We start from the raw sequence: 26,266 nt of genomic DNA, 5'->3' as shown, positions 1-26,266 counted from the left end.
GTAGCTTCACCCTCTTTCTCAGCACACAGAGCCAGCATGTCGTACAACGACTCGATCGTGGCCAGGCCTTCAGGCGCACGACAGACGTGCTCCGAGACGACGGAGTCCTTTGTGCGCTTCTTTTCCGACTCGGGCGGCTCGCTCGACAAGCGTTGTGGCCTGGCCGAGTTCGCAGAGATGGGCGTCGGCATGGTTGCAGTCGCGCCAATCCCCGAGGATGCGGTGCTCTTCAGCATACCGAGGCACCTCTTGCTCAGCGTGCGCACCTCTCTTCTGCCGGAGCTTTGCCGTGCTACCGACAGTGCGGCTGCACAGAGTAGCGGCTTGACGTGGGACAAAGACGTTGGCGTGGGGTGGCTGCCGCTCATCACGACGATGATGTGGGAACGGTGGCGGACCTCTCCCGAGGGCAGAAGCGCATGGGAGCAGCGACAGCAGCAGCAGCAGCAGCACTCAAATGGGTCCCAATCTCGCTCGCAAGAGTGGGGGCCTTACTTTGACGTGCTGCCCAAGACGTTTGACACGCCCATGTTCTGGTCCAGCGACGAGCTCGAGGAGCTTCGGGGCACCACCGTCGTGGACAAGATTGGCAAGGATGAGGCCTCGAAGGACTACTTTGACATCTTACTGCCCTACATCAGGTCTCGAGCAGACATCTTCTTTGGAAGCGCGAAAAGCCAAGAGGCGCAGGAGCAGATGGTGAAGACATTCTACTCAATCGAAGACTTCCACCTGATGGGCAGCCGCATCCTCAGTCGGTCGTTCCATGTCAAGAAGCCAGAGGCCGGGCAAGAGGGGCCCGTAGGCGACATCATGGACGACGAGGGTGAGGCCGATGGCAACGAAGACGACGAGATGGACGAAGACGGGCAGGACAAGGATGACAACGACGGAGAAGAAGCGGAGGAGGAAGAAGAGGAAGGCGCTGAAGCCATTGAGGCTGTCACGATAGTGCCCATGGCTGACATGCTCAACGCTCGCTTTGGATGCGATAATGCACGGCTCTTTTACAAGGAAGACGTCTTGGAGATGCGAGCGACGCGAAACATCGAGCAGAATGAGCAAATTTGGAACACATACGGCGAGCCGCCGTCGTCGGACCTGCTGAGGAGATACGGCTACGTCGACCTGGCGAATGTCAACGACGTCGTCGAGGTCGCCGTCTCGCACCTCGTCGGCGCCTGCTTGGACCTTGAGCAAATCTCTGAAGAGCGTACGAGGACGAAAAGAGAAGCAGAGCTGATGGCTCGCGCTGAGTGGTGGGCTTCCGAAGGACTCGACGAGGTCTTTGCACTCTCCTACGCCTTTCCACCTTCGTCTCAGCCTCCACACCGCCCCGAGCCAGTGGACCCGAGCGCGAAGGAGCTCAAGGCGGCCGCATCGGCGTTCTCCGAAGAGATCCTCGTCGCAGCGAGGATCCTTTGCTTGTCTGAAGAGAACTTCGAGAGAGCAAAGAAGAAGGCTAAGATGCCGAACGCGCGCATCGAAGCTGAAGAGCAGCATGGCAGCAACAAGACGATGGGCGTAGCGGAGCTTCTCATCAGGGCACTGGAGAAGAGACGTCAAGAATACCCGACGTCGATCGAAGAGGACGAGGAGCTTCTGTATGGCCAACAGAGGTCCGAGGTCAAAGATCTGCGGGCGAGAAACGCGATTGTGGTTCGGCTGAGCGAGAAGAGAATCATCGAGGACAACATTCGCGTCCTGCGAGGAGCTATCGAGCTGGGTAGGGCCGCTGCAGCTGATGCCAAGAAGCGAACGACGACGTCCGAGAGCAACGGGCGGGCGGGCAAGAAGGCGAAGAGGTAGTCTTTAGATCAACATCGTTGCTGTACTTGTACCTTTGCTCAATCAATCTTCATCAGCATCTCTTACATGGACAGAAAGCATTCTGCAGCGGTTTCTCTTGAATCAACTACGGACGTGCGCCGCAGAAATACATCTGCGGCCATAGAACCGTGAAAGCACCGCATCCCGTCCGATCTGCGAAGTTAAGCACGGTATCGCCTAGTCAGTACTGCGGTGGGGGACCACGCGGGAATCCTGGGTGCTGCAGTTCCTTTTTGCTTTCGTAGTCATTCTCCTTTTTTTGGGTGATCTTTGCGCGAGCTCCTTGCTCTCCAGATAAGTGATGCTCTTCACTATCCGACTCTGCTGAGAGTTGAGCGCCCCAAAACGCATGCAGAGGGGGGAGCATCTTGTGTGGAAATCTCTAGAGCGGGAATTCGCGTATATCGCATACCTCATCTCATCGTGACGCCGTTGGGCGTTGGTGGCGCAAATTTATCGAAATTAGAGTGCGAGGGCTGCGGTTGGCCATTACCCCTTGCCAGTGCACCCGCGGAGACCTCTGGCACAACATCGTTTTGCCTGGCCTTTTGTAGGCCAACGCCCCGGAAGCCGGGGCAGACAAGGTCACCACATTAGCCCACGAGAGCAAAGGCTACTTTCAGCCCCACTTCAGCGCTCGTTTCTTTTCATCTCTGCAACGAAGCAAGACCTTCGTGCACATAAAAGGAGACGCTTTCGCTGGTTATACTTCAATCCCCCGTGACAAATCAACCCCTGCTGGTCATCTGTCGCTGAGTCCTTGCTTTTCTCTAAGCCTCAACGGGATAATTTCAGGAGAACAGCCTGCTTTCTTACGAAAGTACAACTCGGACGCAACGTACTGTACTTTCCAGACTTTCGACATTCGAAAATCAAGATGAGATACTTGTCGACGCTGCTTCTTGCCTTGCATTTGGCCGCAGTTGCGTACTCGACTCCCATATCTTCGGACACATCCGGCAGCGTCTCCTTGGAGAGCTATTGCCCTAGCGCCACAACTCTGGGCTTGCGCACCGTCCATTACCACAAGAGGAACCTCGTTCACTTTCTGTCTGGCGGTTCCAAACGTGACAAAAAGGACAAGTGCAAGGACAAGGATGCCGGTGAGTCGTCCACCAGGTGGCTCCTCGCAGACAAATACAGAACTGCAGATTCCAAGAAAGGCGAAGCTTCTCTTCCCGATGATGATAAAACAGAGTGGATACGAAGACCAGGCGAAAGTCCTGAGGACTTCCTTGTCCGCCTGGACAGACAGGCAACGAAGTGGGGAGAAGACGGAAAGCTCAATGAGACGGGCGTGAAACTTATAAAGGCTCTAGGCAAGAATATCCTCATCAATGAAGCGCGGGGAATGCAGGACCCACAGGATTCACATGGGGACATCCTTAAAGTGATCGACGGAACATGGGGGGAAGCAGAAGCCCTGAAATATGGAAATTTCAATCTCTTCAAGAGATCCGCTTACGCCGAAAGCAGCAACATGCAGGCTTTGGAAAGGCCGCTTCTTCATGATCCGACCGACTGGGTTAGAGAAGCAGACACGATCAGAAAGTACTGGAAGCCTAAAGAGACAGAAAGTAAAGCGGAGTTCTCGGAGCGCATCTACGAGCAGGTCCGCGTATGCTACAAACATGGAGTCCTAAATTTCGACGGAATGGACACACTCGATCAGAAAATCTCAGATCTGAGGCGATTTCAGTCGATCCCGTCCGAGGATGGAAAATGGCAAAAACATCTCCGTGAGCTTCAAGACCTCGTCCAGCAGAATATGAACGTCAAAATGTACAAACCAGGCAACGATCGCACGCCCAACAGCCCACCTCCGCTGAGACCAAGCGATTTCTACCACCACTTTTCAAGACTTCATTTGTGAGAGAGAGGGCAGTCTAGGGCGAGCCCACAAGACATCGTTCCATCTCCTTGTAAACGTTTTTACTCGACCTAAGGACCAAAGAGGCAATAAATATTAAACTGTAGAAGTAGAAACGTAGTGCTGGGTGCTTGAAAAGGAGAAGACATATTCGCCTTTGTGGAACACCTCAAAATGCATTCTGAGACATGCTGGCAATGCAGTGTTTTCGATAGAGGCACAATGATGAAAATACGATCGGTCAACAGAATAGGTGTCTGACTAGCTGGCTGCCTTGTTGGAAAACAGAAGGTGGTCGGAGGCATTTGCGGAAATTAACACGATCGAAAAAAGAACCATGCCTGAGAAGTACGAGACGACCAGGAGCTGCGGGCCCATTTTTAGCTAACCATCAAAAGGCAGAGCGTCACATTGTACTGTACATACTATGGAACTTCAGACTTCGTCGATACAACACAGTGATAGATAGCACAGGTAACACATTCACGATTTTTTACGTTGACTCATTGCGTATTTTTGGCGTGTCGTTTCCTATATCTCATTGTGCTTCTCGACTGACGGTGCACCCGAGAGTTCCTCTGGTACTGCATCGTTTTGTCTCGCCATTTGCGGGCCAACGCCCCGGATTCCGGGGCAGGAAAGGTCACCGCAACCGCCCCAGAGAGCAAAAGCTACTTTCAGCCCACTTCGGCGCTCTTTTCCTTTTCTTTCTCAGACGAAGCGAAACCTTCGATAACTTAAAAAGAAGCCCTTCCGCAGGTCCACTTCAATTCCTTGTAACAAAGCAACTTCTGCTAGTCATCTGTCATTGAGACATTGCTCTTCTCTAACCTTCAAAGGGAGTAGTACTGTACCAGGAGAACAGCCTGTTTTCATCCGACAGTACTTCCAAGACTTCAAACATTCAGCAATTAAAGATGAGATACTCGTCGACACTCCTTCTTGCCTTGCATTTGGCCGCTGTTGCTCAATCGACTCCTGTGTCTTCAGACACATCCGGCAACATCGCCTTGGCGAACCGTAGTCCAAGCGCCGCTGCTTTGGATTTACAGTCCCTCCATTACCATAAGAGAACCCTCTTCGGCTTTCTACGTGGCACTTCCAAGCGCGACAAAGAGCGCAGGCGCAAGGGCAAGGACGCCGGAGAGTCGTCTACCAGGCCGCTCCTCGCCGACAAAGACAAGGCTGTTGACTCCAGTGAAGGCGGATCTTCTCTTACCGCTGATGAAAGAGAAAAGTGGACACAACGTCCAGGCGAACGTGCTCTCCACTTCTGGCAACGTTTAACAGAGCAGGCAGAGGAGTACAAAGCAGCTGGCAAGCTTGACGAGATGGGTAAAAACCGTATATATGGTCTAGGCAAGGCGATTTTCGAAAATGATACTCAGAGAGCTCAGGATCCATATGACTTACATGCGGCCATCCTCAAGGTCATTGATGGAACGTGGGGACCAGAAGAAACCCTGAAATTTGGAGTGATTAAACTCTTGAAGAGATCCGCAAACAACGAAAGCAGCAACATGCGGGCTTTGAAAAGGCCGCTTCTTCATGATCCAAACGGCTGGATTCGCAACGTGGACAGCATCGACGACTACTGGAAGCCTAGGGAGAGTGAAACGAAGACAGACTTCACGACACGCATTTATAATCTGGCCGACATATGCTATCAACATAGAATCATAGCCTTCAAAGAGAAGGAAACACTTCAGAACAAGATCCTAGAACTGAGGAAGTACGATTCAGTTCCGTCCGAGGACAAGAGGTGGCAGAACCTCCTCGGTCAGATTCAAAAGCTCGTCCGCACGCATATCAATGTTGAAAAGTACATACCGGGCAACAATCGCATGCCTAAAAGCCCGCTTTCGCCCGTCCAAAGCAGCTTAAAACACAACTTCCCCTTCTTTTCAAGCGGAATCTATAAGAGGCAGGTCAAGGGCGAGAGCAGCAACCCACTACACGACTTTCCACTGCACTCTAGGGAGCCCTTGCTCATGGACTTAGACGTTTGGGTCAAAGACGTGAAAAATATCGAACAGCACTGGAAGCTTGCAAAAGGAGAAGACATGGAGGAGTTTGCGGATCGCCTCAAAACGCAGTCTGAGCAATGCCGGCGACACGAAGTCTTCGATGAGGAGACGATGGTTTCGGTCAACAGATTAGCCGAACATATTCGCGTGTGTGCTTTGTCGAAGAACACAAGGTGGTCAGAGGCGCTCACAGGGATTCACAAGCTGATCGAAGAAAAAGCCAAGCCTGAGAACTACGAGACGACTAAGAGCTGCAAGTCTAATCCTAACTATCCACCGGAAACGAAGTCGTCAAATCGTACTTCGGAGAAACAGGCTTCAGTCATACCAGAAAGTAGAAGAGGCAAGATAAGAAAGACTCATTGCGACGACTCATTGCGTATCATTGGCGGGACATTTACTACATCTCACTGTGCTCCTCAGTCGACATAATCTTCGATCATCCTTGAAGATAGCTCACTGCAAGACAAGGCCTATATTTGTTGAGACGAAGTGGCCGGATTAACCATCTGCATCCTCAATCTCCTCATCCTCGTCCTCCTCGGAGCCCGCTTCTCGTGACCCTCGATACTCGTCGCCAAAATTGTCCTCGTCTCCAATCGCGTCTTTGCTCACCTCTTCGATGAGCCGCCGTCCTTCGGAGTCGTACACGATCGACGACGAAGGTTCCTTATCTGCTTGCTGTCCTCCGTCGAGGGCCGCTTCTTCCAAGGCTTCGTCCTCGTCATCAATCCCGGCTCGTTCCCTCGTGCCTTCCTCCCAATCGAGCCTTCCTACCCGCATCGCCACGTCATTTGCTCCATATGCACCCTTTCTGATCTTTGCCATCATCGGGTAGGTCAAAGTGACGAGCTCATTAATCGTCGCCCCCAAACGTCTGTCTTCGCCTCGATCTTGAGACTCGCGAACCATGTCCTCTAGCTCCCTTCTCCTTTTCATGGTATGGAACATCTTGATGCCCGAGAACTTATGGAGGCCCCTTCTGTTTGCTTGAGAAGATCCCGTAACGGAGGAGGATCGTTGCGACCCTGTCTTTGTCGGAGAGAGAAGGCCGCTCCTCTGTGGCACAGGGCTAGGCAGGCTCAGAAGAGTTCCTTTCGTGCCAACGAGAAAGCCATAGTAGTCCGTTGTGCTCGCACTGCTCCATGGATCGCCACCTTGGACAGGTCTCAGTTCCGCATCCGCAAAACTCAGATGGTCGGCAACTTCGGCGCATTGATCGATCGTCGACGTAAAAGGCGGGTAATTCTGATGCAAATAGGAAATGAATGTTGAAGGATCCAAGGGAAGACTGCGCCAGAGGCTCTCGACGTCCACTTTGCTTCGGCGCCGTGAAAGATGTGAGAGATGAGGCGGGAGCGATGAGAATGCAGGCAAGGAAGCCTCGCTACTACCTGTACTGAGACCAGACGCCTCTTCGTCCTCGCCGTCGCTGTCGTCTGTTGGATCTCCATAGCCTGGGAGAGTGAGACTGAGCTTTAGAGGGATTTCACACAATGGAAGCAACGGCAGTCCTCACGTTTGTTGTAAAGAACCTTGCCCAGTGCATGAAAGAGGGCCATGGAGCTCTCTCTGCCTGTGATTGCGCTGAGCGTCTTGCGCAAGTCGCTCTCCTGATTCTTCCTCTTTCCCTGAGAAGTTCTTTTGATGCCTCTGCCTTCGGCAGCAAAACGGCGTAGGAGGCGATCTTGTACACAGGCAAATTGCAATGCGTTGAGCGCGCTGCGTACGTCGCCATTTGCAGTCTCTGCAATGGCTGCTACCACCTCTTTCCCCATGACCGAGCTCGAGGCAGGAAGGCTCGCTCCGGACTGATGTTTCCTAGCCTGGTCGAGGGCGAGTTTGAGCGCTCTGCACAATATTGTAGGAGCGATAGGGTTGAAGCTGATTTGGGTGCAATAAGGGCCGTTCCGTATCTCTTCGGGAATGAGCCCTCGCACGTCCAATGTCTCATCTTGACGATCCCGCCAGTCTCTTGAGCTACTGCTCCCTCCAGCTCCGTACTCGTCCAGCCGAGGCATCGTCTCGCTCACGATGATGACAAGCGGAACCTCGCTCTTCGAAGCAACAAAGGCTCTAATCGAATCGTGAAACGCGGCCCTTGTGGCAGGGTGTTGTACGTTCGGCAGGTCTTCTACGAGGACTATGCGTCGTCCTGACCCCTCGTTACTGTCCATGGCGGCATGCTCGTCCTGGGTAGCAGACGAAGAGGACGCTTCTGTGCCAATGGAGAGGGACGTATAGCGTCCAGCACTGTGGAGGAAGTTATCAAATCCTTGGGCGATCGCCGCTGTGCAAATGGACTCTTGTCGGTAAGGAATGTAGTTGTAGAATCACACGAAGGACTCACGCCTTACGTCAATTTGTACCTCGCCGTAAGATGCTCCTCCACGGCTGGTCATCTCGTTGACCCATTCGACGACATTGAAGTCGAGCTCCCCTTGCTGCGAAAGGGCTCTCAGGACCGCAGACTTTCCCGCACCCGCCGGCCCACTGAGAAGCAGGAGCCGCTGTAGTGGCCGCTCGGTAAGAGAAGCCTCGCAAGTACCCGTGGCTAACTCACCCTGTACTTGCGCAGGGAAGATCTCCCATGAAAAGCCTCTCGTAGCCAACCCTCGACTTGCTCGACCTTTTTCTTGTGCACCGCTACCTCATCCTGCTGGCGTGTCAACTACTGTCTCACAGTGTGGGTCTTCGGACAGCTCACCCTTTTCTTGGGTGCAAAGAGGTCAGACCATAGCAGATGCGGTGTGTCTGTGGCCTTGCCCTTGCCTTTGGTTGGGCTATTCGGTGCTGGAAGCGGTGCTTTTGGTGATGATGCCGGTGTTTGCACTACACCGGGCTGATACCCAGCAAAGAAAGAGAGCGGCCTTGTCTTTTGCGAAGGAGGCGACTCAACCGCCAAAGACAGCCCAGGCTTTCCCTTGGCCTTGGCTCTGGTCGAAAGCGCCTTTCTAGGTGGCATCTCTCATTGTTTCTGGCTCAAGGTCGTGCGAGAGGAGCACAGTGTTGTTCTCTTCTCATGGCGTGGCTCGAGCACACCTCTCTTTCCTTCTTTTATGTTTCCCGTAATATTTGTTTCGCGTGGCCAATTCGCGCGCGCGCCGTAGAAAATTTGCGAGAAAAAAAGTTGTCAAGGCGGCGCGCGCTACAGCGAGCTTCTTTCCCTTGTAGGCCTTTTCTTCGACTTCACTCACGGTCGGTCTCGGGTCCAGCGAACAAGGGGCCGGAACGATAGGAGTCGAGAGTATCGATACAAGATGGACAAGCTTTACCAGTGCTTTGGGTCGACGCTCGACCCCAATCCCAATGCGCGAAAGGCGGCGGAGCTGGAGCTGAGGAAGCTCGAGACTCAGCCTGGGATGCTTCCTTCGGCCTTTTCGCTGCTGTCGAGCCAAGAGACGAGCCCAGAAGTCCGTCAAGCAGCTGCCATGTGAGTTGTGCCGAGTCGGCCTACAATCTCGTATCCGATGGGCTGATGAACGCCATTGTGCAGCTACGTCAAGAATCGCATTCGCCGCGCTTGGGACCCCGACTTCATCGTCGGCTCGAGCCAGAATCTCATCCCCGCCGAGGATCACGACGCCATTCGTCAAAGCTTGCTGCCTACGCTGCTGGGCTCTCCAAACCAGCAGATTCGCGTCCATGTTGCGGCCGCTCTCGGGGCCGTGGTCCGCTGCGACTTCCCTTCCAAGTGGCCCACGCTCGTCGATGAGATCAAGGAGCTCCTTGGCGATGGCAGTGGCGGGGACAGCAACAGAATAGCGGCCGGTCTCACTGCGCTGCTCGAAGTCGTGCGAGGGTACCGATGGAAAGATGAGGACAACATTATGGATCCTGTGGCCAATGCGACCTTCCCCACCCTCCTGACCATCTCCAACAACCTCTTGGCTTCGCCCAGCAGCTCTGCGCCAGAGGTCGGCCAGCTTCTCTACCTTGTTACCAAGATCTTTAAGACAAGCATCACGCAGCAGCTGGTCGACTACCACCAGGCCGATCAGAACATTGTTCCCTGGGGCCAGCTTCTCCTCGCTATCGTCCAGAAGGAAATTGACCCTAGCCAACTGCCCGCCGATGAAGATGCGAGACAGACAAGCCCCTGGTGGAAGGCAAAGAAGTGGGCCTACTTCAGCCTCAACAAGCTCTTTAGCCGGTGAGTCGTGTGCTGCTGTCGAGTTTTGCGCTGTGTACAAGGTGATGCTCATATATGATGATGGCGCGACAGCTTTGGAAACCCAACGCAGCTGCCCAGCAACCTGGCCAAGTACAAGCCTTTCGCCCAACGCTTCGTCACCACCTTTGCACCTGAAATTCTGAAGGTCTACCTCGGACAGACAGAGGCAAAGGTGCAGGGTCGTCTCTGGATGAGCGATCGTGCGATTCATCTCGTCCTCGCCTTTTTCACCGAATGCATCAAGCCCAACTCGACATGGGTTCTCCTCAAACCCAACGTGCTGCCCCTCGTCCAATCATTTGCCTTTCCCCTCCTTTGCCGTACCCAGACAGACGACGAGGTATGGGACCTAGACCCTACCGACTTTCTGCGGCAGCAGATGGATCCGTTTGACGACTTTGGAAGTCCTCGATCGAGCGCCGCCAACTTTGTCCAGACAGTGGCCAAGAAGAGGACAAAAACGGCGTTCCTGCCCATCCTGGAGTTTGTCACGAGTGTGCTCAATGCGTAAGTCAAGCTCCTCTTCATCAAGCTAGAAGATGGAGCACTGTTGGCTGACTGAGAGTGGCATTGCAGATACCCGGCCTCACGAACAGCAGCAGAGAAGGAAGGCGCTCTTTACACCGTCAAGACGCTCGATGATGTGATGCTCACCCATCCCATGGTCAAAACCAACCTCGAGTCATTTATGGTGCAGCACGTCATTCCAGAACTCAGCGGCCAGGATCGCTTCCTCAAGTTCCGAGCCGCAGAGGTCATCGCCAGGTTGTCGAGTGACATGGAGTGGAAGAATGGCGCCAGTCTTGAGTCGGCTTTCCAAGGCATCATGACGTGCCTTGGTGACAGTGAACTGCCTGTGCGAGTCCAGGCTGCTCAGGCGGTCACGCACCTGCTCGATCACGACGAAGTCAAAGATGCCATGCGGCCCAATGCCCCACGGCTCATGCAGGAGCTCTTGAACCTCTCCGATGAGGTGGAGCTCGACGTACTGACGGAGCCAAAGACACGCGTCATGGATGCTTTCCCCCAAGAACTGCTGCCGTTCAGCACCAAACTCTGCGAGCAGCTTGCCCAGAGCTACCTCCGTCTGGTCGGCGCAGGCATCGAAGCGGCCAAGGCTATCGAGGAAGCGGGCGAGGTCGGCCGTGAGATGAATCTTAGCACACTGGAGGAACAAGGCGAGGAAGACAAGATGTTTGCCGCCATGTCCTGCCTGACAACAATCTGGCAAGTCATCGACACTGCAGAGTCCCACGCCGAGACACTCAACCAGCTCGAGAAGATCGTGGTGCCCATCGTGACTTACACGATCCGCGAAAAAGTCTATGAGATGTTCGATGACTGCTTCGAACTGACGGACCTCCTCACATACTCGCAAAAGCGTGTCACCGACGGCATGTGGGAGGTTTTCCGGCTGATGTACGAGGCGATGAAGTCAGAAGAGTCGCAAGATTACCTCTCGGAGATGCTGCCCACACTCGACAACATCATCTCGTACGGCAAAGAGGCCTTCGAGGCCAACGCCGACCTTCGAAACATGGTCCTCGACATCTACAACACCGTCATGTCTGGTGGGGACGACTTTCAGGCGAGCGAGCGCATCGCGGCATGCAAGCTGGCCGATGTGCTTCTCCTCGTACTCAAGAGCGGCCTCGACGATGCCATCCCTGGCTTTGTCGGCTCAATGCTTCCCCTTGTCGGTCGCAAGAAGGAGAAGTCGCTTCGTCAGTGGTCTAACATCGTCATCGCAGACTGCCTATGCTACAATGCCCAGCTCACGCTGTCGGCCCTCGAATCGATGCAGGCAACGACGACCTACTTCCAAAATCTGCTGCAGATCTCGTCCAAGCTCAACAAGGTGCACGAGAAGAAGGTTGTGGCTGTGGCCCTGCTCAGCGTTCTGTCACTCGATCAATCGGCCATGCCGGCGAGCATCGGCCAGGCAGGAGGCGCGCAAAGTCTGCTTGTCGGATTGATCCAGGACCTCGAGGGGATCCCGAAGGCGATCGAGAGAATGAAGGAGTTCAACGAGGACCTGTTCGAAGACGAAGACGAGGTAGAAGGAGAGGCTTCCGGTGGCATTGACCTGGATGCAGGTGACGAAGATGTGGTGGACGAGGACAATGAGTACCTGGAACTGCTGGCGAAGGAAGCCGCGAGACTCCGTAGTCGAGCAGCAAAGGGCGCAGACGATGGTGACGATGTCGAAGAGGACGAGGATGCCGAAGACGAAGATGATGAGGACGCCGATGGCTTCGAATCACCCTTGGCTACCGTTCCCGTGTTCGACGGCTTTAGGAAGGTCCTCTCCTCGAGCGCATTTGTCCAGTCTTTGGCACAGAGCCTTTCGCCAAAGGACCAGGAGCTGCTGCAGGCCGTGTCACAGATCCAGGACGAGGACCTTTCCAAGTCGAGCAAGGAGCCTCCCTCGGTGCCTGCCTTCTGATGTCATGGTCCTTTCCCACACCCATATACCATCGCCTCCAATCTGTCTCTTCGGCACAAGAGCCAGCTAAACTAAAAGGGAACCCCGATTAATTGATAAATTTCTTCTATCGAACGAGAGATGCTACGTTTGCGGTCGTCGTTGTGAATTCTCTATGACCTGCAGTATCTCCCCACAGGACCGCTCAACGAGCTCGTCCAGCGACATCTGATCTGCCTCTAGGAGGATCAGGTTGCTAATAGGCGCGCCCTGCTCGTTGCTGTCCTTGTCGACCTTGACCACGTCTCCGCACTCCACGTCTTGCCCGCTGAACATTTGCTCGTGCGCAAGCACGTAGGCGGGCCACACGACGTCGTCAAAGTAGCCCGGCGGGTCCTGCCACACGGTGCCCTCTGCCGTCGCATAGCCTTCGCGTCTATGCCGCCGCTCCTCGAGGGTGTGACGCGGCACGCGCAGAAAGAGGCGGACGTCAATGTGCGCATGCACGCGGGGCGAAAAGTAGAGGAGAAAGCCGTCGAGGATGGCGAGCGTCAGGCCGTCGTCTGCGGCGAGGAGCGCAGCGAGGCGCGAGGCCAGCGGCCCGCCGTCGCCGCGCGACGCAGGCGAGAGGGGGGGCGCCGTTGAGGAGGCGTTGAGGTGGTCGTGCGAGGCGTGGTCCGGCGGCAGTGATCGGTGCGCCTCGATGTATTGGACCGTCCGATCGAGCCTCTCATAGTCAATCTAATCGATCGCAACATACACAAGCCCTCGACAGTCAGAGGAGAGGAAGAAACGCATTCTCTTCAAGCTTGTCCGACGACTCACCGTCCCGACGGGGTGGTCCCAATCCCGTGCCTGGGCCTTCTCGTTCCACGGCAGCTCCGACTCGGGCAGCGCAAAGTCGTCCTGGTGCACCATGATGCCCCGCCCAGCAGGCAGCATCGACAGGAGCCGCTTGGCCAGCGTCGTCTTGCCCGAGTTGGTCGCGCCGCCAACGCCGACGACGACGACGCGGCCCGCATCCAGCCCACCGGATGAGGTCATGGTCAATCAATCGCAGCCGGGTTTTGGGAGGAAAGAAAGAAACCAAAACCAAAACCAAAAAAAAAATAAGGAAGCTCCGTTATCGCCGCGTCCGCGCCTTGATCCTCCCAACCTGGCAGCAGGAGTGCGCTTCATCACCAATCCCACGCCAATGTAGCACCAGCTCCTTCAGCCTTTTGCTCTGTCCCTTTTTCAAATCTCTATCCTTTGCAGCAAGTCTGAGCTCCATGCACTACTATGAATGACAGGTTAGGAGAGAGGGATTTACTGCTGCGCAGGGGCGTGGCCGGCATCGGCCAGGACCTCCTTGAGGCTCTTGAGGAGGTGGTCGAGATCGCCGCGCTCCTTGTCGTTGACGACCGTGACGCCCATGTGGCCGATTCGGAAGTAAGTGTCCTTGACCTCCTTGTGCAGACCGGGAGCGAGCACGACGTTCTTTGCGACCATCTTTGGCAGCACGTCGGGCGCCTTGAGTCCGGTGGGGTACTTGACGGCCGTCATGCCGTGGGCACCATCCTTGATGCCGTCGGCGACGAGCTGCTCAAGGCCAAGACCCTGGATGAAGTTCTTGACGCGGTCAGAGGCGGCAACGTGCTGCTTGAAGCGCTCCTCAAGCGAGGGCGACTGCGTCGTCATCGTCGTGAGCGACTGGTGGAGCGCATAGATGAGGTTGGTTGGTGGTGTGCCAAAGTAGGCGCCCGTGCCGGCCTCGTAGGCCTTCATGACGGGCAACCACTTTTGCCAGGAGCCATAGTAGCTGTTGGGCCTCGTCTTTCGCGCCTCAAAGGCCTTGATAGCCTTGGGCGAGGCAGCAAGGATCACGAGGCCGGGTGGGCAGCCAAGGCCCTTTTGCGACGCGGTGAGGACGACGTCGATGCCCCAGTCCTGCATCCGGATCTCCTCGGATCCCACGCTGCACACGCCATCGAGGACAAGAATCGACTCGGGGCTGACGCGCTTGACGACCTCACCCAGACCCTTGGCATCCGAAAGGACGGCCGTCGAGGTGTCGACGTGGGTGAAAGTGACGACCTTGTACTTCTTTGACTTGAGCTTCGCCTCCACCTCGGCGAGCGAGGGCTTTGAGCCGATGGGCGCCTTGAGCTGGTCGACCTTGGCGCCGTATGTCTCAAGGCATTCGGCAAAGCTGTCACCAAAGTAGCCGCTGTTGAGCACGAGCGCATCCTCGCCAGGCTCAATCACGTTGGCTGCGACATGGTCCCAGCCCAGCGTGCCGCTGCCGGCAGTGATGACCGGCTGTGCGTCGGGCGCAAAGAGGACTTTTCTGTAGCATTCCATCGTCGTTGTCAGGAGGCAAGACCGTCGAGGAGGCTGCTGGGAAAAAGACTCACCGGACCATGCGAATGCAGTCGCCAAGGACAGGGATAAAGTCGGGCGACATGTGCGACATGGACGGGTGCGCATTGGCCAAGAGCACATCGTCGCCGACCTCAATGGGTCCTGGGATGACCAGGAGCTGATCCAGTCCGCGTCAGCATTTAGCTCTACGTGAAGCTTAGGAAAGGAGGGGAAAGACTGACCTTGTGAGGGGCTTGCTTGAATTCTTGGCTGCTCATTGTGTATCGAAGCGTCGAAGGGAGACTATTCTGCTGTTGCAAATGCCCAGAGATCATTTGTATCCGTTCCGCAGCGACAGTGGGAGTACCCGGTTGGACGGCATTTGTTTCCGTGTCGCGCGCGGTGGGTGTCGTGGCAGTGGGCGGATGTGATTTCAATGTCGGTTTTCCGTATACGGGTTCCCGCGGCGGTGGTGTTTGAGCGGTTTCAGATGGCGACGAATTGGATGAGGAAGACGACCGAGGAGCCATGATGATTGTTTTTGAAGGAAGGAAGGAGGAGTAGAAGGGAGGTCCGCGTCAGAAATGTGAAGAAGCACGAATACGCCGCGGCTCGGAAGATAGTAGAGCCTCTGTAGTTCGGCAAGACAGTGGCAAGATGGTAACGACAGTGGCGACGACCAAGCGATGGTGATGGTGGTGGAAAAGAGAAGCGCACAAGTCAACTCACCTGACTCGGACGAAGAAACGGAATGAGAATAAAAAAGGTGGGGGTGTGGAACGAAGAAGTCCTGCCAGTGCTATTGTACTGTGGCTCTCTGTCCGGCCAGTGGAGGGGGAAGGCGGCGCTTCCTCTAATCTGCTTGCCGAATGACGCGGCGCTAGAGCCCTTAGGCCCACTTCCTCCGTCTTGAAAAAGCGATTAGAAATTGGCTTCTTCCAACTCATGACTGTCTTCTTTGTCCCCATTGATTCCCTTCTACTTCTGCTTTTCGCTCTCTGTCGAAGACGCCCTATTCTGTGCAATTGCACCTGTATTCTCACAACCATTGAGCTTCCCTCACGGTGCGAAACGACCTCTGCCGCGCCTGCGTATGTGTCTGCCAGTGGCAGTCGGTCGGAGCAACTAAGTTTATCCACCTTCCCCACATCTCTTTCGTACGAGAAGAAAGCCAACTTACATTGGCTCCGTGTTGGTCACCATGGGTTACAGACGGAATTCTCAGAGGTAGAGTGGTCAGCCCCTTTCTGGGATGCAACAGTGGCAGAGCCTCTTCCCGCCAGGGAGGAAAGGCTCCTAAGACCAACGTTGATGAACGAGAACACGTCTGTCGGCCGAGACGGGGTGGAGGAATGGCAGTGGATGAGGTCAGACGTGCATGCTTCCTAGCACTACTCGCGCGGCGCACGGCTCACAGTCTCAACGACGCTTTCCGCTCGTGTTGCGACAAGGCCTCGACAGCTGGGGGGACGAGATGGTAGTCGCTGGGCCACGTCGATTGCGGCTCGGCGCAGCTGGGAGAGATTTACTGTGGTGTTCCTCTCCAATATCGTCAAGCTGGGTGTGCCCGTGTCGAGCAGCTTCCTCCTTTGCAAGAAAGGTACCAGGAAATGGCGCTCTCCAGGTCACGGATCCCCTGCTCTACTACCGTTCCATGGCTGCCAAGGGCGAAATCAAGGAAGATGCCGAACAGATACGGGTCCTTGTGGAAGTGAGTCAGTCTCGTATCAATCCCTAGCTACGGTCGATAGGCGAGCTCATTCACAATTGACCATGCAGCTGCGGAAGCTGACGAGAGCGTTGCAAGACTACACTCCACCGGCCCACTTGCTCGGCGTGTTGCAGTCCTCGGCGCCGTCTCCGGACCAGCAAGATCCTTCCTCCTCGCCCGCAACTGACGAAAACATCAACGCGCTCGTCAAACACCTTTCCGAAGAGAGTTTCGTCGAGTCCTTGGACACACCCCGCGGCCTGCTTCTGACTGGCAAGCCGGGCACCGGCAAGTCCTTTCTCGTCGATACGTGGTTCGAGTGTTTGCCCGTCCGCGGCAAGTTCCGGAGGCATTACCATCACCTGCTCCTCACGATCTACCGCCTCATCTGGCTCGAGGCCGAGCGACGGCGGCAAGGCTTTGGCGCTTTCGGAACGCCTGCCGGCGGGGTGGCACCAGAACGCGGTGTCGGTGCCGTCTGGCAGCGCGTGGAAGCATCCGAAGAAGATCGAGGGGCCCCCAAGGGCAGACGGAAGAAGTCTCTGGGAGAGTGGGCACAAACAATCCGGGGAGGGGTGCCTTTTCTGAGGCCGTCACGCGACTCTCCTGTCCCACCGTCGGCCTTTGACGGGACCGACATTGACGAGGAAGCCCGAAAGGGAATGGACGTTGTCAAGCTTGCCCAGATGGAAAGACAGGAGGAGAATGTGGCAGGAATGGCGCACGGCATGGGTACCACGCTGCCGATGCATGTAGCCGCCCAGCTGTTCTTGAGCTGCGGTCACGTACTCGTCTTTGACGAGATCCAGTTGCTCGACATTGCGTCGGCTACGCTGCTGAGGAGGATCTTGACCTCCTACTGGCGCCTCGGCGGTGTCGTCGTGGCCACGTCGAACCGCGTCCCCGAGGATCTATACGCCAACAATGTGCAACGGAGAAGCCTGGTGGCTTTCCTGGCTGCCTTGAAAGAGAGATGCCCGGTCGTCGAAGTTGGTGGAAAAGATTGGCGTGTTGAAAGATACAAGCAGGGCTGGGGTCCATGGGCCGAAATGACAGAGGAGGACAGAAGGAAGACACTCTTTTTCGTCCGGCGAGCTCGTGGAGGACAAGACGACGCCGACTTTGACAACGCAGTCGCTCAACTCATTGGCGATCGCAAATGTGAGAGAGAGCCCTCTTGCTAAGCTGAATTACATTTCCGGAAGCTGACGCTCTTCATGTATAGCTGAACCGTCGACGGTGCAGGTCTACAACCGCCAAGTCGCTGTCACTACATCCTATTCACAGACTCAGAGCCTGCCCTCAACTGCTTACTTCACATTCTCCCAGCTCTGCGATACAGCCCTGGGTCCGGCAGACTACCTGACGCTGGCCTCGACCTATGGCGCCTTTGTCTTGGATGACATTCCAGCGTTGGATCTGGTCCACCGCAATCAAGCTCGACGACTGATCACCCTCATCGATGCGCTGTACGAGGCCAAGTGCAAGCTCATCGTTCGCTCTCAGGTGCCTGTCACGGAGATCTTCTTTGCCCGAGAGGGACGAGAGGTGCAGCGAGAAAATGCGCGCAGAGAGCGGCTCGCATCGGGTGAAGCCACACCAGAGGAGGAGCAAGAGGAGGACAGAATGGGGACGAGCGAATTCATGCAGAGCGAGACGCTGAGTGAGGCCATGCAGGATACCGAGGAGGGCTTTCGCCCTAACATCTCAGCGTACGGACCCATCACGGACGATTCCAGCAGAAAAGCAGGGAGAAGGGCTGAGCCTGGTCGAGAATCCCAAAGGCAGGAGCGTGAGCGCAAGGAAAAGGGCGCACAGGGGGGACTGGCGACGCTCTCGATCTTTTCGGGCGAAGAGGAGCGCTTCGCCTACCAAAGAGCCGTGTCGAGGCTGTGGGAGATGTCGCATCCTTCATGGAGCCTGCAGAGCTGGAAGCCCTTGCTTGGTACTGACCTGGGCGCATGGCGAGGCGGCGAGAGCAAGCTCACTTCGATGAGTGCATCAAGCATGAATGTGGGCAACGGTCCTTTCGGCAAGGCAGCGGACGATGAAGAGGACTTTGCAGACGAGGCATCCTATGCACGGTCCACCTTTCCGCCGTCCTCTCGCTTCGCAGGACTGGGTATCAACCTCAGCAAGGGCGGCCCAATCGGGCCGCAAGCCTTTTCAGCTTCGCAGACCGCGCGCGCCTCGGCGTATGAAGAGGCGGAGCAGGCAACAGCCAGCAGTGCAAAGAAGAGCAGAAGTGAGGGCCCACCCGTACTCAGTGAGGCGCACGTATGGGGTGTCCGGGACGACTGGGGCCCAAAAGCTGGTCGTTGGGGTCGCGGAGTGAGAGATCTCGAAGATGAGGGGCGGGGCGATGGGCACGAATCGCCCCGGCAGAGAAGGGCGAGGTTGAGAGAAGAGAGGTTGAGAACGCAAAAGGACAAGAGCGATTGATGATAGATAGTGCATGTAAACAGCATTGCTCCTAGACGGAACGACGATATCTAGACATCAATGACATGCTAATTTCAGAGCTATTCTGAATGTTCCTGCCTGCGCTTGGCACCAAGCTTTCTCGATTTTGCATTGCTCAACGGTTGCGAGGTGCGCTTAGCATCTCTTCTGGGCAAGATGAAGGCTGAGCTCTGAGTCTGGGAGGCCAGAAATATCGAGCCGCGCACGAACAGGAAGTGATAGGTGCGCTCGCTCGGCACCTTGGCTCTAGCCAAGCAATTGACACAACAGCTTTCCGTTTTGCTCTCGTTGGCAATCACATTCGCGTCGCGCTGCGCGATTCGCAAAGTGCTGACGAGCGGAGGGAAGGACCAGATGGCGTCAAAGAGCACATCTGCGATTGCAGGAACCGTGCGCATTCAGAGGCATCGAGCAAGCAAGATATATATAAATTCAGGCGCTTGTGCATGGCTCGAGCTGAGCCGAGACGTCACACACCAAAGGGACACCGGAAGCCGCACGTAAAGCCATCGAGTTTTTCTTGGCCTTTTTCTGCTTTGAAATAAAATTTCCTTGGCTTCTTTGTTTCTCTCGCCTCTCTCTCGCGGGCTGGCTTGTATTAATTTGTCGCTCTTGGCTTGGCGTCTGCCGAGGCAGACAAGCACGACAGAGCAAACGCAGCGAGGGCTTGGCCTTGACTTTTCCTTTCTTTCCGGCTAGGGCGAGATAGATAGACGGAGATTCATCGAGCTGTCAAGAATGAGGAAATTTAGTCTGGGCGCCGAGGCAGCCGTGCAGCCTCCAGTGGTTGCTTGTTGAGGATGAAGAAGAGGATTGGCGGGACAAGTCTTGGCGCCGTGTCTGATATATATTCTCAAGGTGACGGCCCTCAAGGGACCGCTGAACCATCACCGTTTCCTTGCATTGCTTCCCCGTCACATATCCTGCTACGCGGCACCATTGGGCACAAAGAGAGATGCTCTGCCTTGGGTCAAGTTCCCAGATGATGACCACCGCGATTCCTGCATCACCCCGAAGCCCACGCTCGTCGTCCTTTCGACGACTGTTTCATCGCCAAAGCTCTTCGCCGTCCACCTCACCAAGGCCGCGCTCAACAGCGAAGCTGTATGACGATGGGGAAGACGACGACGAGCGCTCGATCCTCCCGCATGCGTCATCATCAAACCTTTTCCCGGAGAAGAGGAGATCATCGTCTGATCATCTAACGAAGAGAGACGGGGACGAGCTAGCACCAAATGAGGAGACTCAAGAGAGAGTAGCGAAAAGAGACGAAGCAGAGCAGCGACAAAAACATGACCGTCCGGCAGTCCCGGCAGCGAAGTGGTGGTCAAGGTATGAGAACCAAAGCGTTCGAGGTGCAAGACGTCGATCTGCAAGTCCACCCCAGCAAAGCACAGCCGGTTTGCATGGTGCTTCGTCGCCACCGCCACCAGTCTTGATGGCATGGCCTGCAGGGCTTCTCATGGCAAGCGCTCGTCCTTCGACTATCCACCAAGCATCTCGACGAGAGCATCAACACGTCAAAACAGCGAAGTTCAGGAGCTCTATCGAGGAGGATGAGGAACAACATTCTCTCATCAGCCGAAGCAATACCATCAAAGCCGCTAGGTAGGCTTGCCGGCCACGCCATACCATGTAGGACAAGGGAGACATGTGTTTAGAAGAGAGCGGCGAGCACAGGAGCCAATCAGTAGTTTTAGGAGGCTCGACTAGGGTAGTTTTGACCATCTTTCAAATTTTCTGTAATGACATCAAGTTGTGGTATTGAGAGCAATCTGCCCTTGTCTCCCAGCCCTGTCTTTTGTTGATCTGGTGTGATGGCGTTCCGGTTCGCCAAGAAAGGCTGCACGGACCGGAATGGAGCGCGTCTAGCGAAAGTCTTTCTTCTTCACACATCGCCATATCGCATTTGAACCTGGCCATCCTGACCATGTCCCCACCCACGGCGTGCCACCGCTTCGTGCAGCGGGTCACAAACGCCTTCCTCTCAGCTGGCGGGCACGACTCGTCGTGCCTCGCTCAGTCCTCGGTTCGCCTTATTCACGCACAACCGGGCCTCGTCCGTCTCGGCCTCACAATCGGCAAGCACAATGTCAACCGGCTCGGCTCGCTGCATGGCGGCCTGATCTGCACCTTGACCGACACGATGGGGAGCCTGGCTCTGGCAAGTAGGGGCCTGTACAGCACAGGTGTATCGACAGACATCAGCACGACTTTCGTGAAGGCGGCGGGCGTAGTGGGAGACGAGGTGCATGCAGAGGGCAGGGTAATCAGTCTCGGTAAGTGAATGCAGAGCAACGTTCTCCCAAGCTACAAAGCGCTGACGGACAAGCGCAGGAAAAACGCTTGCGACGACTCGAATGGAGCTTCGGCATCCCGTCACCAATGCCATTCTAGCCTTTGGATCTCACACGAAGTTCGTCGGAAAGGCACACGGGCATGCAGAGAATGTCGAATTCGACGACCAAGGGAACCTTATCAAGGGCAGGAATCCCGATGAATGGCCGGACAAGTAATGTTTATTGCATCTAGAAATACAAGCGAGAGACTACGCAAGGTCAGTCACCCATCGACCCTGCACCAGGCGCTGCTTTGCCTCAACCGGCGGGAGACTCCAGCCGACATGACTGGCCCTCTCGTCGGCTTCACATGCTGGACCCGTTCCGTACGATGGGACAAGCATCACGGTTCTTTCTGTGGGAGCAGCAGTAGTTTTGTCCTGGACGCTACCGCCCTTGAGCGCTCTTGCGGCCGCGACGAGCTTTGACATTGTCGACGATCCATCATTGAGTTCGATTGGCTTGCTGAAGCTGCAAAGGCTCCTACCCAAGCCCGAGAGCCAGGCAGGGTTGATTCTCGTCAAACCCTTTAGCCAGATGTTGCCTTGCCTTCCTTCGTTCTTGCTCCTTGCTCGGTGCAACTCGGTAAAGATGACCCATTCTGGTGGCTTTTGGTGAAACAGCACGCTCGTCTGGTGCAGGTAGCAGGCCTGGCCTGGCACGCCCATAGCAAGGAAAGCGACGCCTCTTGTCGATGTCATCTTGGCCCCCTGTCGCATCTGACGGTCGAACTGCCTCGCCAGCGGGTCCGAAGCATCCTGCAGCGACGCAACTCTTGAGGCGCTCTCTGGTGCCAAGTCGGCTCTGATAGCGACTTGATCCACGTAAGCGGCGCATAGGAGCTGACGCAGCACCGTCAGCTGCTTGGTCGTAGGTGGAGCTGCGAATTTGGGGTTGCCCAGCTGTGCCGCAAGCTTCGGTGCTTCCTCAGGCCCGGCATTGGCCATGACAATGCTCGCAATTTGGCCTCGAAGTTTGTGAATCTCCTCCATCGCCTTGGGCATGAGGAAGTGGGCGTGGCAGAACGCCTGGGTGGCACCATCGTGCTCGTACGCACCCACGACGCTGAGGAGCCTCAGAGGATCACTGGCGCCTTCGCTCATGGAACCGAATCGAGCCAAGGCTTTGAAGTAGGCGCTCCTTCGGCTCTTGCCAGCCTCTACTCTTCGTACCTTCTCGCTCCTAATGTGCTCCAGCTCCGGAGGCAGGTCCTCGTCCATCGTGCTAACCTTGGCTCCGTCTTCATCCTCTTCGTCGTCCTCGCCATCGTGCTCGCCGAGGCTCTGCTCCTGCACAAAGGGATCCCCCACAGTCAAAGCTGCGACTAGAGCGACGATGAAGGGGAGGCAGCCGTGCTGATTGCCCTGCACCAGCAGCTTACTTAGCCGGGGGCCGAGCGGGAACAAACTCATCGCTCGTCCGAGCTGTGTGATCCGCGACTGGCTGCCCTTTCCGCTCATCAGGCCTTGCATCTCGAGAGCGCCAAGCCTAATAAGCATTCTTTCGGCCTTTTGCAGCGCAGCCCGATCCGGAGGGGTAGGGAAGGGGAAATGGGCTACCTGATCGATGTTCATCGCCTTCATCTGCAAGACCAAGCCATCGACAGGCGTGCGCAGGATTTCGGGCTGAGAGAAGCTGTCAAAGTGGTCCTCGTATACGGCACTCGAGTAGAGTCGATAGCAGTGGCCAGGCCCGGTACGGCCTGCACGGCCGCTTCGCTGATTGGCGCTGGCCTTGCTGATCCAGGAGACTTCGAAAGACTGCACGCCAGTCGAGGGATCGCAGCGCCGCTCCTTTGATCGACCACAGTCGACAACGTACGAAATGCCGGGGATCGTCAAGGACGTTTCGGCCACATTTGTAGCGACAACGACCAGACGAGTGCCAGCTGGAGGAGGTTGGAACACACGCATCTGCCGGTCAGACGACAGGAGCGAGTAGAGGGGCAAGATATGCATCGGCACATCTGAGTCGTCCTTGAGCTCGTCCGGCATGTCGGCATCGTGTGCCTCGCCTCCTTCCTCATCGTCCGAATCGAGTGCGTCCTCGTCGGCATCGCTCAAGTCTTTTTCTTCGCCATCGACATCAGCTGCCAAGTCCTGATCCGCTACACCGAGGTCTATCTCCTCCGCTTCGACATCGCCATCCTTGGCCGCCAAGGCGACTCTGTCATCGGATCGAAGCGTTTCGCCTTCTTCGTCGTCATCATGTCTCACAGCGGGCGCGCCAGCAAGGGTTATTCTCTCCCTGTCTCTCCTTCTCTGCTCTATCGCCCTTTTCCCAAAGCGTTTCTCTAACCGCTTGCAAACCGTCGTGATCTCCTGTTGGCCCGTCATGAAGACAAGAACGCCGCCAGCCGGGAGCCTTGCATGGATTTTGGTGACCTTCTTGACCGCCTCGGCAATGTAGTCGTGAGTCGTTCGGCGATTGAAGTGCACTGTGACTGAATGCTGGCGTGCCTCAACATTGATGACGGGAGGCGGTGTGTCGAACAAAGTCGAGTTGCGAACAAAGTCATCGACGCGCAGCGTAGCACTCATGATGATGAGGCGCAATGGCTTAGCACCGCTTTCACCTTCTATCCATCGCTTGGCGCGGAGCTTAACGACTCGGCTTAAGACGCCGATGAGGACGTCAGTGTTGACGCTCCTCTCATGCGCTTCGTCGATGATGATGGCGCTGTATTTTTCCAACAGAAAGTTGGCCGCCAGCTCGCGCAAGAGGACACCATCGGTCATGAACTTGACCGACGTCGAAGGGCTCACAGTCGCGTCGTATCGAATTTGGTGGGACACGCGTGTTGACGGTAGCGACAGTTCCGAAGCTACCCGCTGCGCCATGCTGAGAGCGGCCACACGACGAGGCTGCGTGACACCGACCAAGCCCGGATTTGCCGTGCCTGGAGAACTGAAGCCCGCCTCAAAAAGAAACTGGGGAACCTGCGTCGTTTTCCCGCTTCCCGTCTCACCGCACAGCACCGTAACCTCATTCTCCAAGATTGTCGTCATAATGCGCTCCTCCTCGGCCAAGACGGGAAGCTTCAATCTCGCATCCTGCAGCTCTTCCGAGCGCTCGACAGTGACCGTGCGCTTCCTTTTCGTCTCTTTCCCGGCCTCCTCGTAGAACTTCTGCGCAAAAGCCGATCTCTCGCTCATCTTGGGCGCATCGGCGCCTAGAGGTCCTCGAACGACACCGTCTTGTGGTCCAAGCTCACTAACTTTTTGCTTCAATCCTGCCACTGGCTCGGGACCACGGTAGACGCCGTCTTGATCATCCTCGCTGTGCTTCGCCTCAAGTCCTAGGGCCGCATTTGCCCAGTCCTTGAAGCCCGAGGATCGATTTGTCTGTCCGAGTCCACGTCTCCGTGATGCCATGGGATTCATGAGGGCCTCATCATCTTCACTGCTTTCTCCCTCATCGTCATCTTCCTCGTCATCATCTTCCACATCGTCGTCGTCGTCTTCCTCTCCATCCTCCTCCTCCTCCTCGTCTTCTTCATCCTCAACCATGTCGGCTGCCTCCTTGTCTTCCGCAATGTGTCCGCCTTTTACAGATGTGTGCCCTCCCTCGTCTAGGCTGGACCCGTAGTCAGCGTCCTCTTCGCTTTCAAAAGCAGTGAAAGGGAGCTCCAGTTCCCCTTCCCCTTCCTGAGCGTCGTCTACTGGTCCTCCTTCCTCGTCATCGAAACGCGGCGGTGTCTTGTTGGGATCCCCCAACATGCCTCGAAGCCTCATTGCTTCCATCAGAATCGCCTGCTCGTCTTCGTCTGTCTCTTCGCTCGCATCATCTTCCTCATCAGAATCTCCTAAGGAAGAAGCAGAAGAATCCTCGAAATCATCGGAGCCATCTTGGCCCTCCATCGCCACGCTTCCTTCAATCTCCTTTCCTTTGCCCTTGCCCTTGCCCTTGCCCGTCGACGGCTTAAAAGGCGAGTCGAGATCATCGAGAGCTAAATCAGCCTCTTCGCTGCTGTTTCCTCGCGTACTCTTGTTTCCGACATTCTCGATACTACTGTCTCCTTCATCATAATCGGTTTCTCCTTCGTCTGAGCTCGCAGAGCTGTCAAAATCACTGCTCTCTTCGTGGTCATCGTCGGCCTGTCGAGTCGTCGCCCTTCCCCAGGCTGTGCCTGAGCCGGGCATCCTCCGCCGCTTGTTCTGCTTGTTCTTCTTGCGTATTTTCATTGTTGCAGCGATGGGCTTTCCGTCAGGTCCCAACGCCAACGCTGAACCAATGGCTTGATCGTCTTTGCTATCGGTTGATGGACCCGCTTGGGCGAATAGTGCGCGTGCAGCCGCGATACGTGCTTCTCGTTCATCGTGCTCTTCACTGTTCCCTTCTCCCTGCTCCTCATGATCGGCGATTTTGTCTTCTGGCTCCTCGTCGAGATCGGCATCTTCATCATCGCTCAGATCGCGTACCTTGAAACCGCCCTTTCGCCGCTGTGTTGTTCTCTCTGTCCCTGCCTCATTCCGCTCGATCCTCTCTCGGCCGCTGAGCACCTTTCCAGTTCCCAGAGTCGAAGCGCTCAGCAGTGCGCTGCGGTCTCCCACCTCGGCGCTAGTCTTGGCCAGATTAGCAAGGAGCTCCTTGTGCTCTTCCTTGCGCAGCTGGCGAGCGATGTATGCGTCAAGCCGCTTCCTCTTCTTGCTCGAGATGGGCGCTGATGCAGCTTCAGGGGCTGGACCTTGAGCCAGAAGCTACCGATTCTTCTGTCAGCCTTCACCGCCGCAACTCTACAAGAAGCTCGACACTCACTGCTCTTCGCTTCTGGTCTTCCTCAGCCTTGGCTCTCCGCTCTTCCGGGTCTATGATCGTCTCGTCAATTACTTGGTCTTCGCCGCTCCCTACCTTGACTCTTCTCCGCTTTTTGTGGCTAGATCCTCCCACCGATGACTGTCTCGCCTTGGCATTGAACCTTTCTCGCTTGGGTGGGCCCGCCATGGTGCTGCTAGTCTTGACAGAAATGAGGAGGACTAGGACCTTCGCAATCATTCAAAAAATTTCGAGGCTGCTTAGATAAGCGACGTTAGAGGGCTTAGGGTCCTGAAAGTTTAAAAAAAAATGAACGAGGTCGTGCCCTC

General features: G+C 55.8%; 11 protein-coding genes across 11 annotated transcripts; 7 read left to right on the top strand and 4 right to left on the bottom strand.

The window, feature by feature from the left end:
- Nucleotides 1-19: 19 nt before the first annotated feature.
- Nucleotides 20-1,900, top strand: FA10DRAFT_263864 (SET domain-containing protein). The gene has a single exon (XM_025520406.1). The coding sequence runs from the start codon at nt 37-39 to the stop codon at nt 1,807-1,809; it is 1,773 nt and encodes a 590-aa protein (XP_025380373.1). The 5' UTR covers nt 20-36; the 3' UTR covers nt 1,810-1,900.
- Nucleotides 1,901-2,645: 745 nt separating this feature from the next.
- Nucleotides 2,646-3,703, top strand: FA10DRAFT_290300 (hypothetical protein; the record flags this gene model as incomplete). The annotated part of the gene is made up of 2 exons (XM_025524341.1): nt 2,646-2,933; nt 2,982-3,703. The coding sequence occupies exons 1-2, from the start codon at nt 2,708-2,710 to the stop codon at nt 3,701-3,703; spliced, it is 948 nt and encodes a 315-aa protein (XP_025380372.1). The 5' UTR covers nt 2,646-2,707.
- Nucleotides 3,704-4,617: 914 nt separating this feature from the next.
- FA10DRAFT_257519 (hypothetical protein) lies at nt 4,618-5,935 on the top strand (the record flags this gene model as incomplete). The annotated part of the gene is made up of 2 exons (XM_025519860.1): nt 4,618-5,874; nt 5,909-5,935. 2 exons carry the CDS (start codon nt 4,618-4,620, stop codon nt 5,933-5,935), a joined length of 1,284 nt encoding a protein of 427 aa, XP_025380371.1.
- A 140-nt stretch (nt 5,936-6,075) lies between these two features.
- Nucleotides 6,076-8,747, bottom strand: FA10DRAFT_263863 (Rad17-domain-containing protein). Its single transcript, XM_025520405.1, has 5 exons — nt 8,435-8,747; nt 8,291-8,383; nt 8,078-8,237; nt 7,247-8,017; nt 6,076-7,184 (listed from the first exon to the last, which is right to left on the bottom strand). The coding sequence occupies exons 1-5, from the start codon at nt 8,690-8,692 to the stop codon at nt 6,229-6,231; spliced, it is 2,238 nt and encodes a 745-aa protein (XP_025380370.1). The 5' UTR covers nt 8,693-8,747; the 3' UTR covers nt 6,076-6,228.
- A 131-nt stretch (nt 8,748-8,878) lies between these two features.
- Nucleotides 8,879-12,475, top strand: FA10DRAFT_263862 (ARM repeat-containing protein). The gene is made up of 4 exons (XM_025520404.1): nt 8,879-9,160; nt 9,224-9,880; nt 9,953-10,408; nt 10,478-12,475. The coding sequence occupies exons 1-4, from the start codon at nt 8,988-8,990 to the stop codon at nt 12,345-12,347; spliced, it is 3,156 nt and encodes a 1,051-aa protein (XP_025380369.1). The 5' UTR covers nt 8,879-8,987; the 3' UTR covers nt 12,348-12,475.
- An 82-nt stretch (nt 12,476-12,557) lies between these two features.
- On the bottom strand, nt 12,558-13,370 carry FA10DRAFT_222327 (P-loop containing nucleoside triphosphate hydrolase protein; the record flags this gene model as incomplete). Its single annotated transcript, XM_025518559.1, has 2 exons — nt 12,558-13,067; nt 13,152-13,370. Coding segments are annotated over 2 exons (729 nt in total), but the record flags the coding sequence as incomplete, so codon positions are not given.
- A 264-nt stretch (nt 13,371-13,634) lies between these two features.
- On the bottom strand, nt 13,635-14,947 carry FA10DRAFT_270525 (putative AGX1-alanine-glyoxylate transaminase; the record flags this gene model as incomplete). Its single annotated transcript, XM_025523065.1, has 3 exons — nt 13,635-14,655; nt 14,723-14,847; nt 14,912-14,947. 3 exons carry the CDS (start codon nt 14,945-14,947, stop codon nt 13,635-13,637), a joined length of 1,182 nt encoding a protein of 393 aa, XP_025380367.1.
- A 921-nt stretch (nt 14,948-15,868) lies between these two features.
- On the top strand, nt 15,869-18,908 carry FA10DRAFT_298589 (hypothetical protein). The gene is made up of 3 exons (XM_025524617.1): nt 15,869-16,380; nt 16,449-17,541; nt 17,606-18,908. The coding sequence occupies exons 1-3, from the start codon at nt 16,048-16,050 to the stop codon at nt 18,820-18,822; spliced, it is 2,643 nt and encodes an 880-aa protein (XP_025380366.1). The 5' UTR covers nt 15,869-16,047; the 3' UTR covers nt 18,823-18,908.
- A 786-nt stretch (nt 18,909-19,694) lies between these two features.
- FA10DRAFT_15324 (hypothetical protein) lies at nt 19,695-20,640 on the top strand. Its single transcript, XM_025518116.1, has one exon. The coding sequence runs from the start codon at nt 19,799-19,801 to the stop codon at nt 20,453-20,455; it is 657 nt and encodes a 218-aa protein (XP_025380365.1). The 5' UTR covers nt 19,695-19,798; the 3' UTR covers nt 20,456-20,640.
- An 89-nt stretch (nt 20,641-20,729) lies between these two features.
- Nucleotides 20,730-21,623, top strand: FA10DRAFT_247285 (Thioesterase/thiol ester dehydrase-isomerase). Its single transcript, XM_025519447.1, has 2 exons — nt 20,730-21,122; nt 21,181-21,623. Exons 1-2 carry the CDS (start codon nt 20,774-20,776, stop codon nt 21,357-21,359), a joined length of 528 nt encoding a protein of 175 aa, XP_025380364.1. The 5' UTR covers nt 20,730-20,773; the 3' UTR covers nt 21,360-21,623.
- On the bottom strand, nt 21,392-26,126 carry FA10DRAFT_247280 (P-loop containing nucleoside triphosphate hydrolase protein; the record flags this gene model as incomplete). Its single annotated transcript, XM_025519446.1, has 3 exons — nt 21,392-24,785; nt 24,900-25,869; nt 25,937-26,126. 3 exons carry the CDS (start codon nt 26,124-26,126, stop codon nt 21,392-21,394), a joined length of 4,554 nt encoding a protein of 1,517 aa, XP_025380363.1.
- Nucleotides 26,127-26,266: the final 140 nt, after the last annotated feature.

Source organism: Acaromyces ingoldii (assembly GCF_003144295.1).
Source record: "Acaromyces ingoldii strain MCA 4198 unplaced genomic scaffold FA10scaffold_1, whole genome shotgun sequence".
Taxonomy (NCBI): Eukaryota; Fungi; Basidiomycota; class Exobasidiomycetes; order Exobasidiales; family Cryptobasidiaceae; genus Acaromyces; species Acaromyces ingoldii.
The sequence above is the reverse complement of the archived record's forward strand: the minus strand, read 5'-3'. Positions and strand labels throughout refer to the sequence as shown.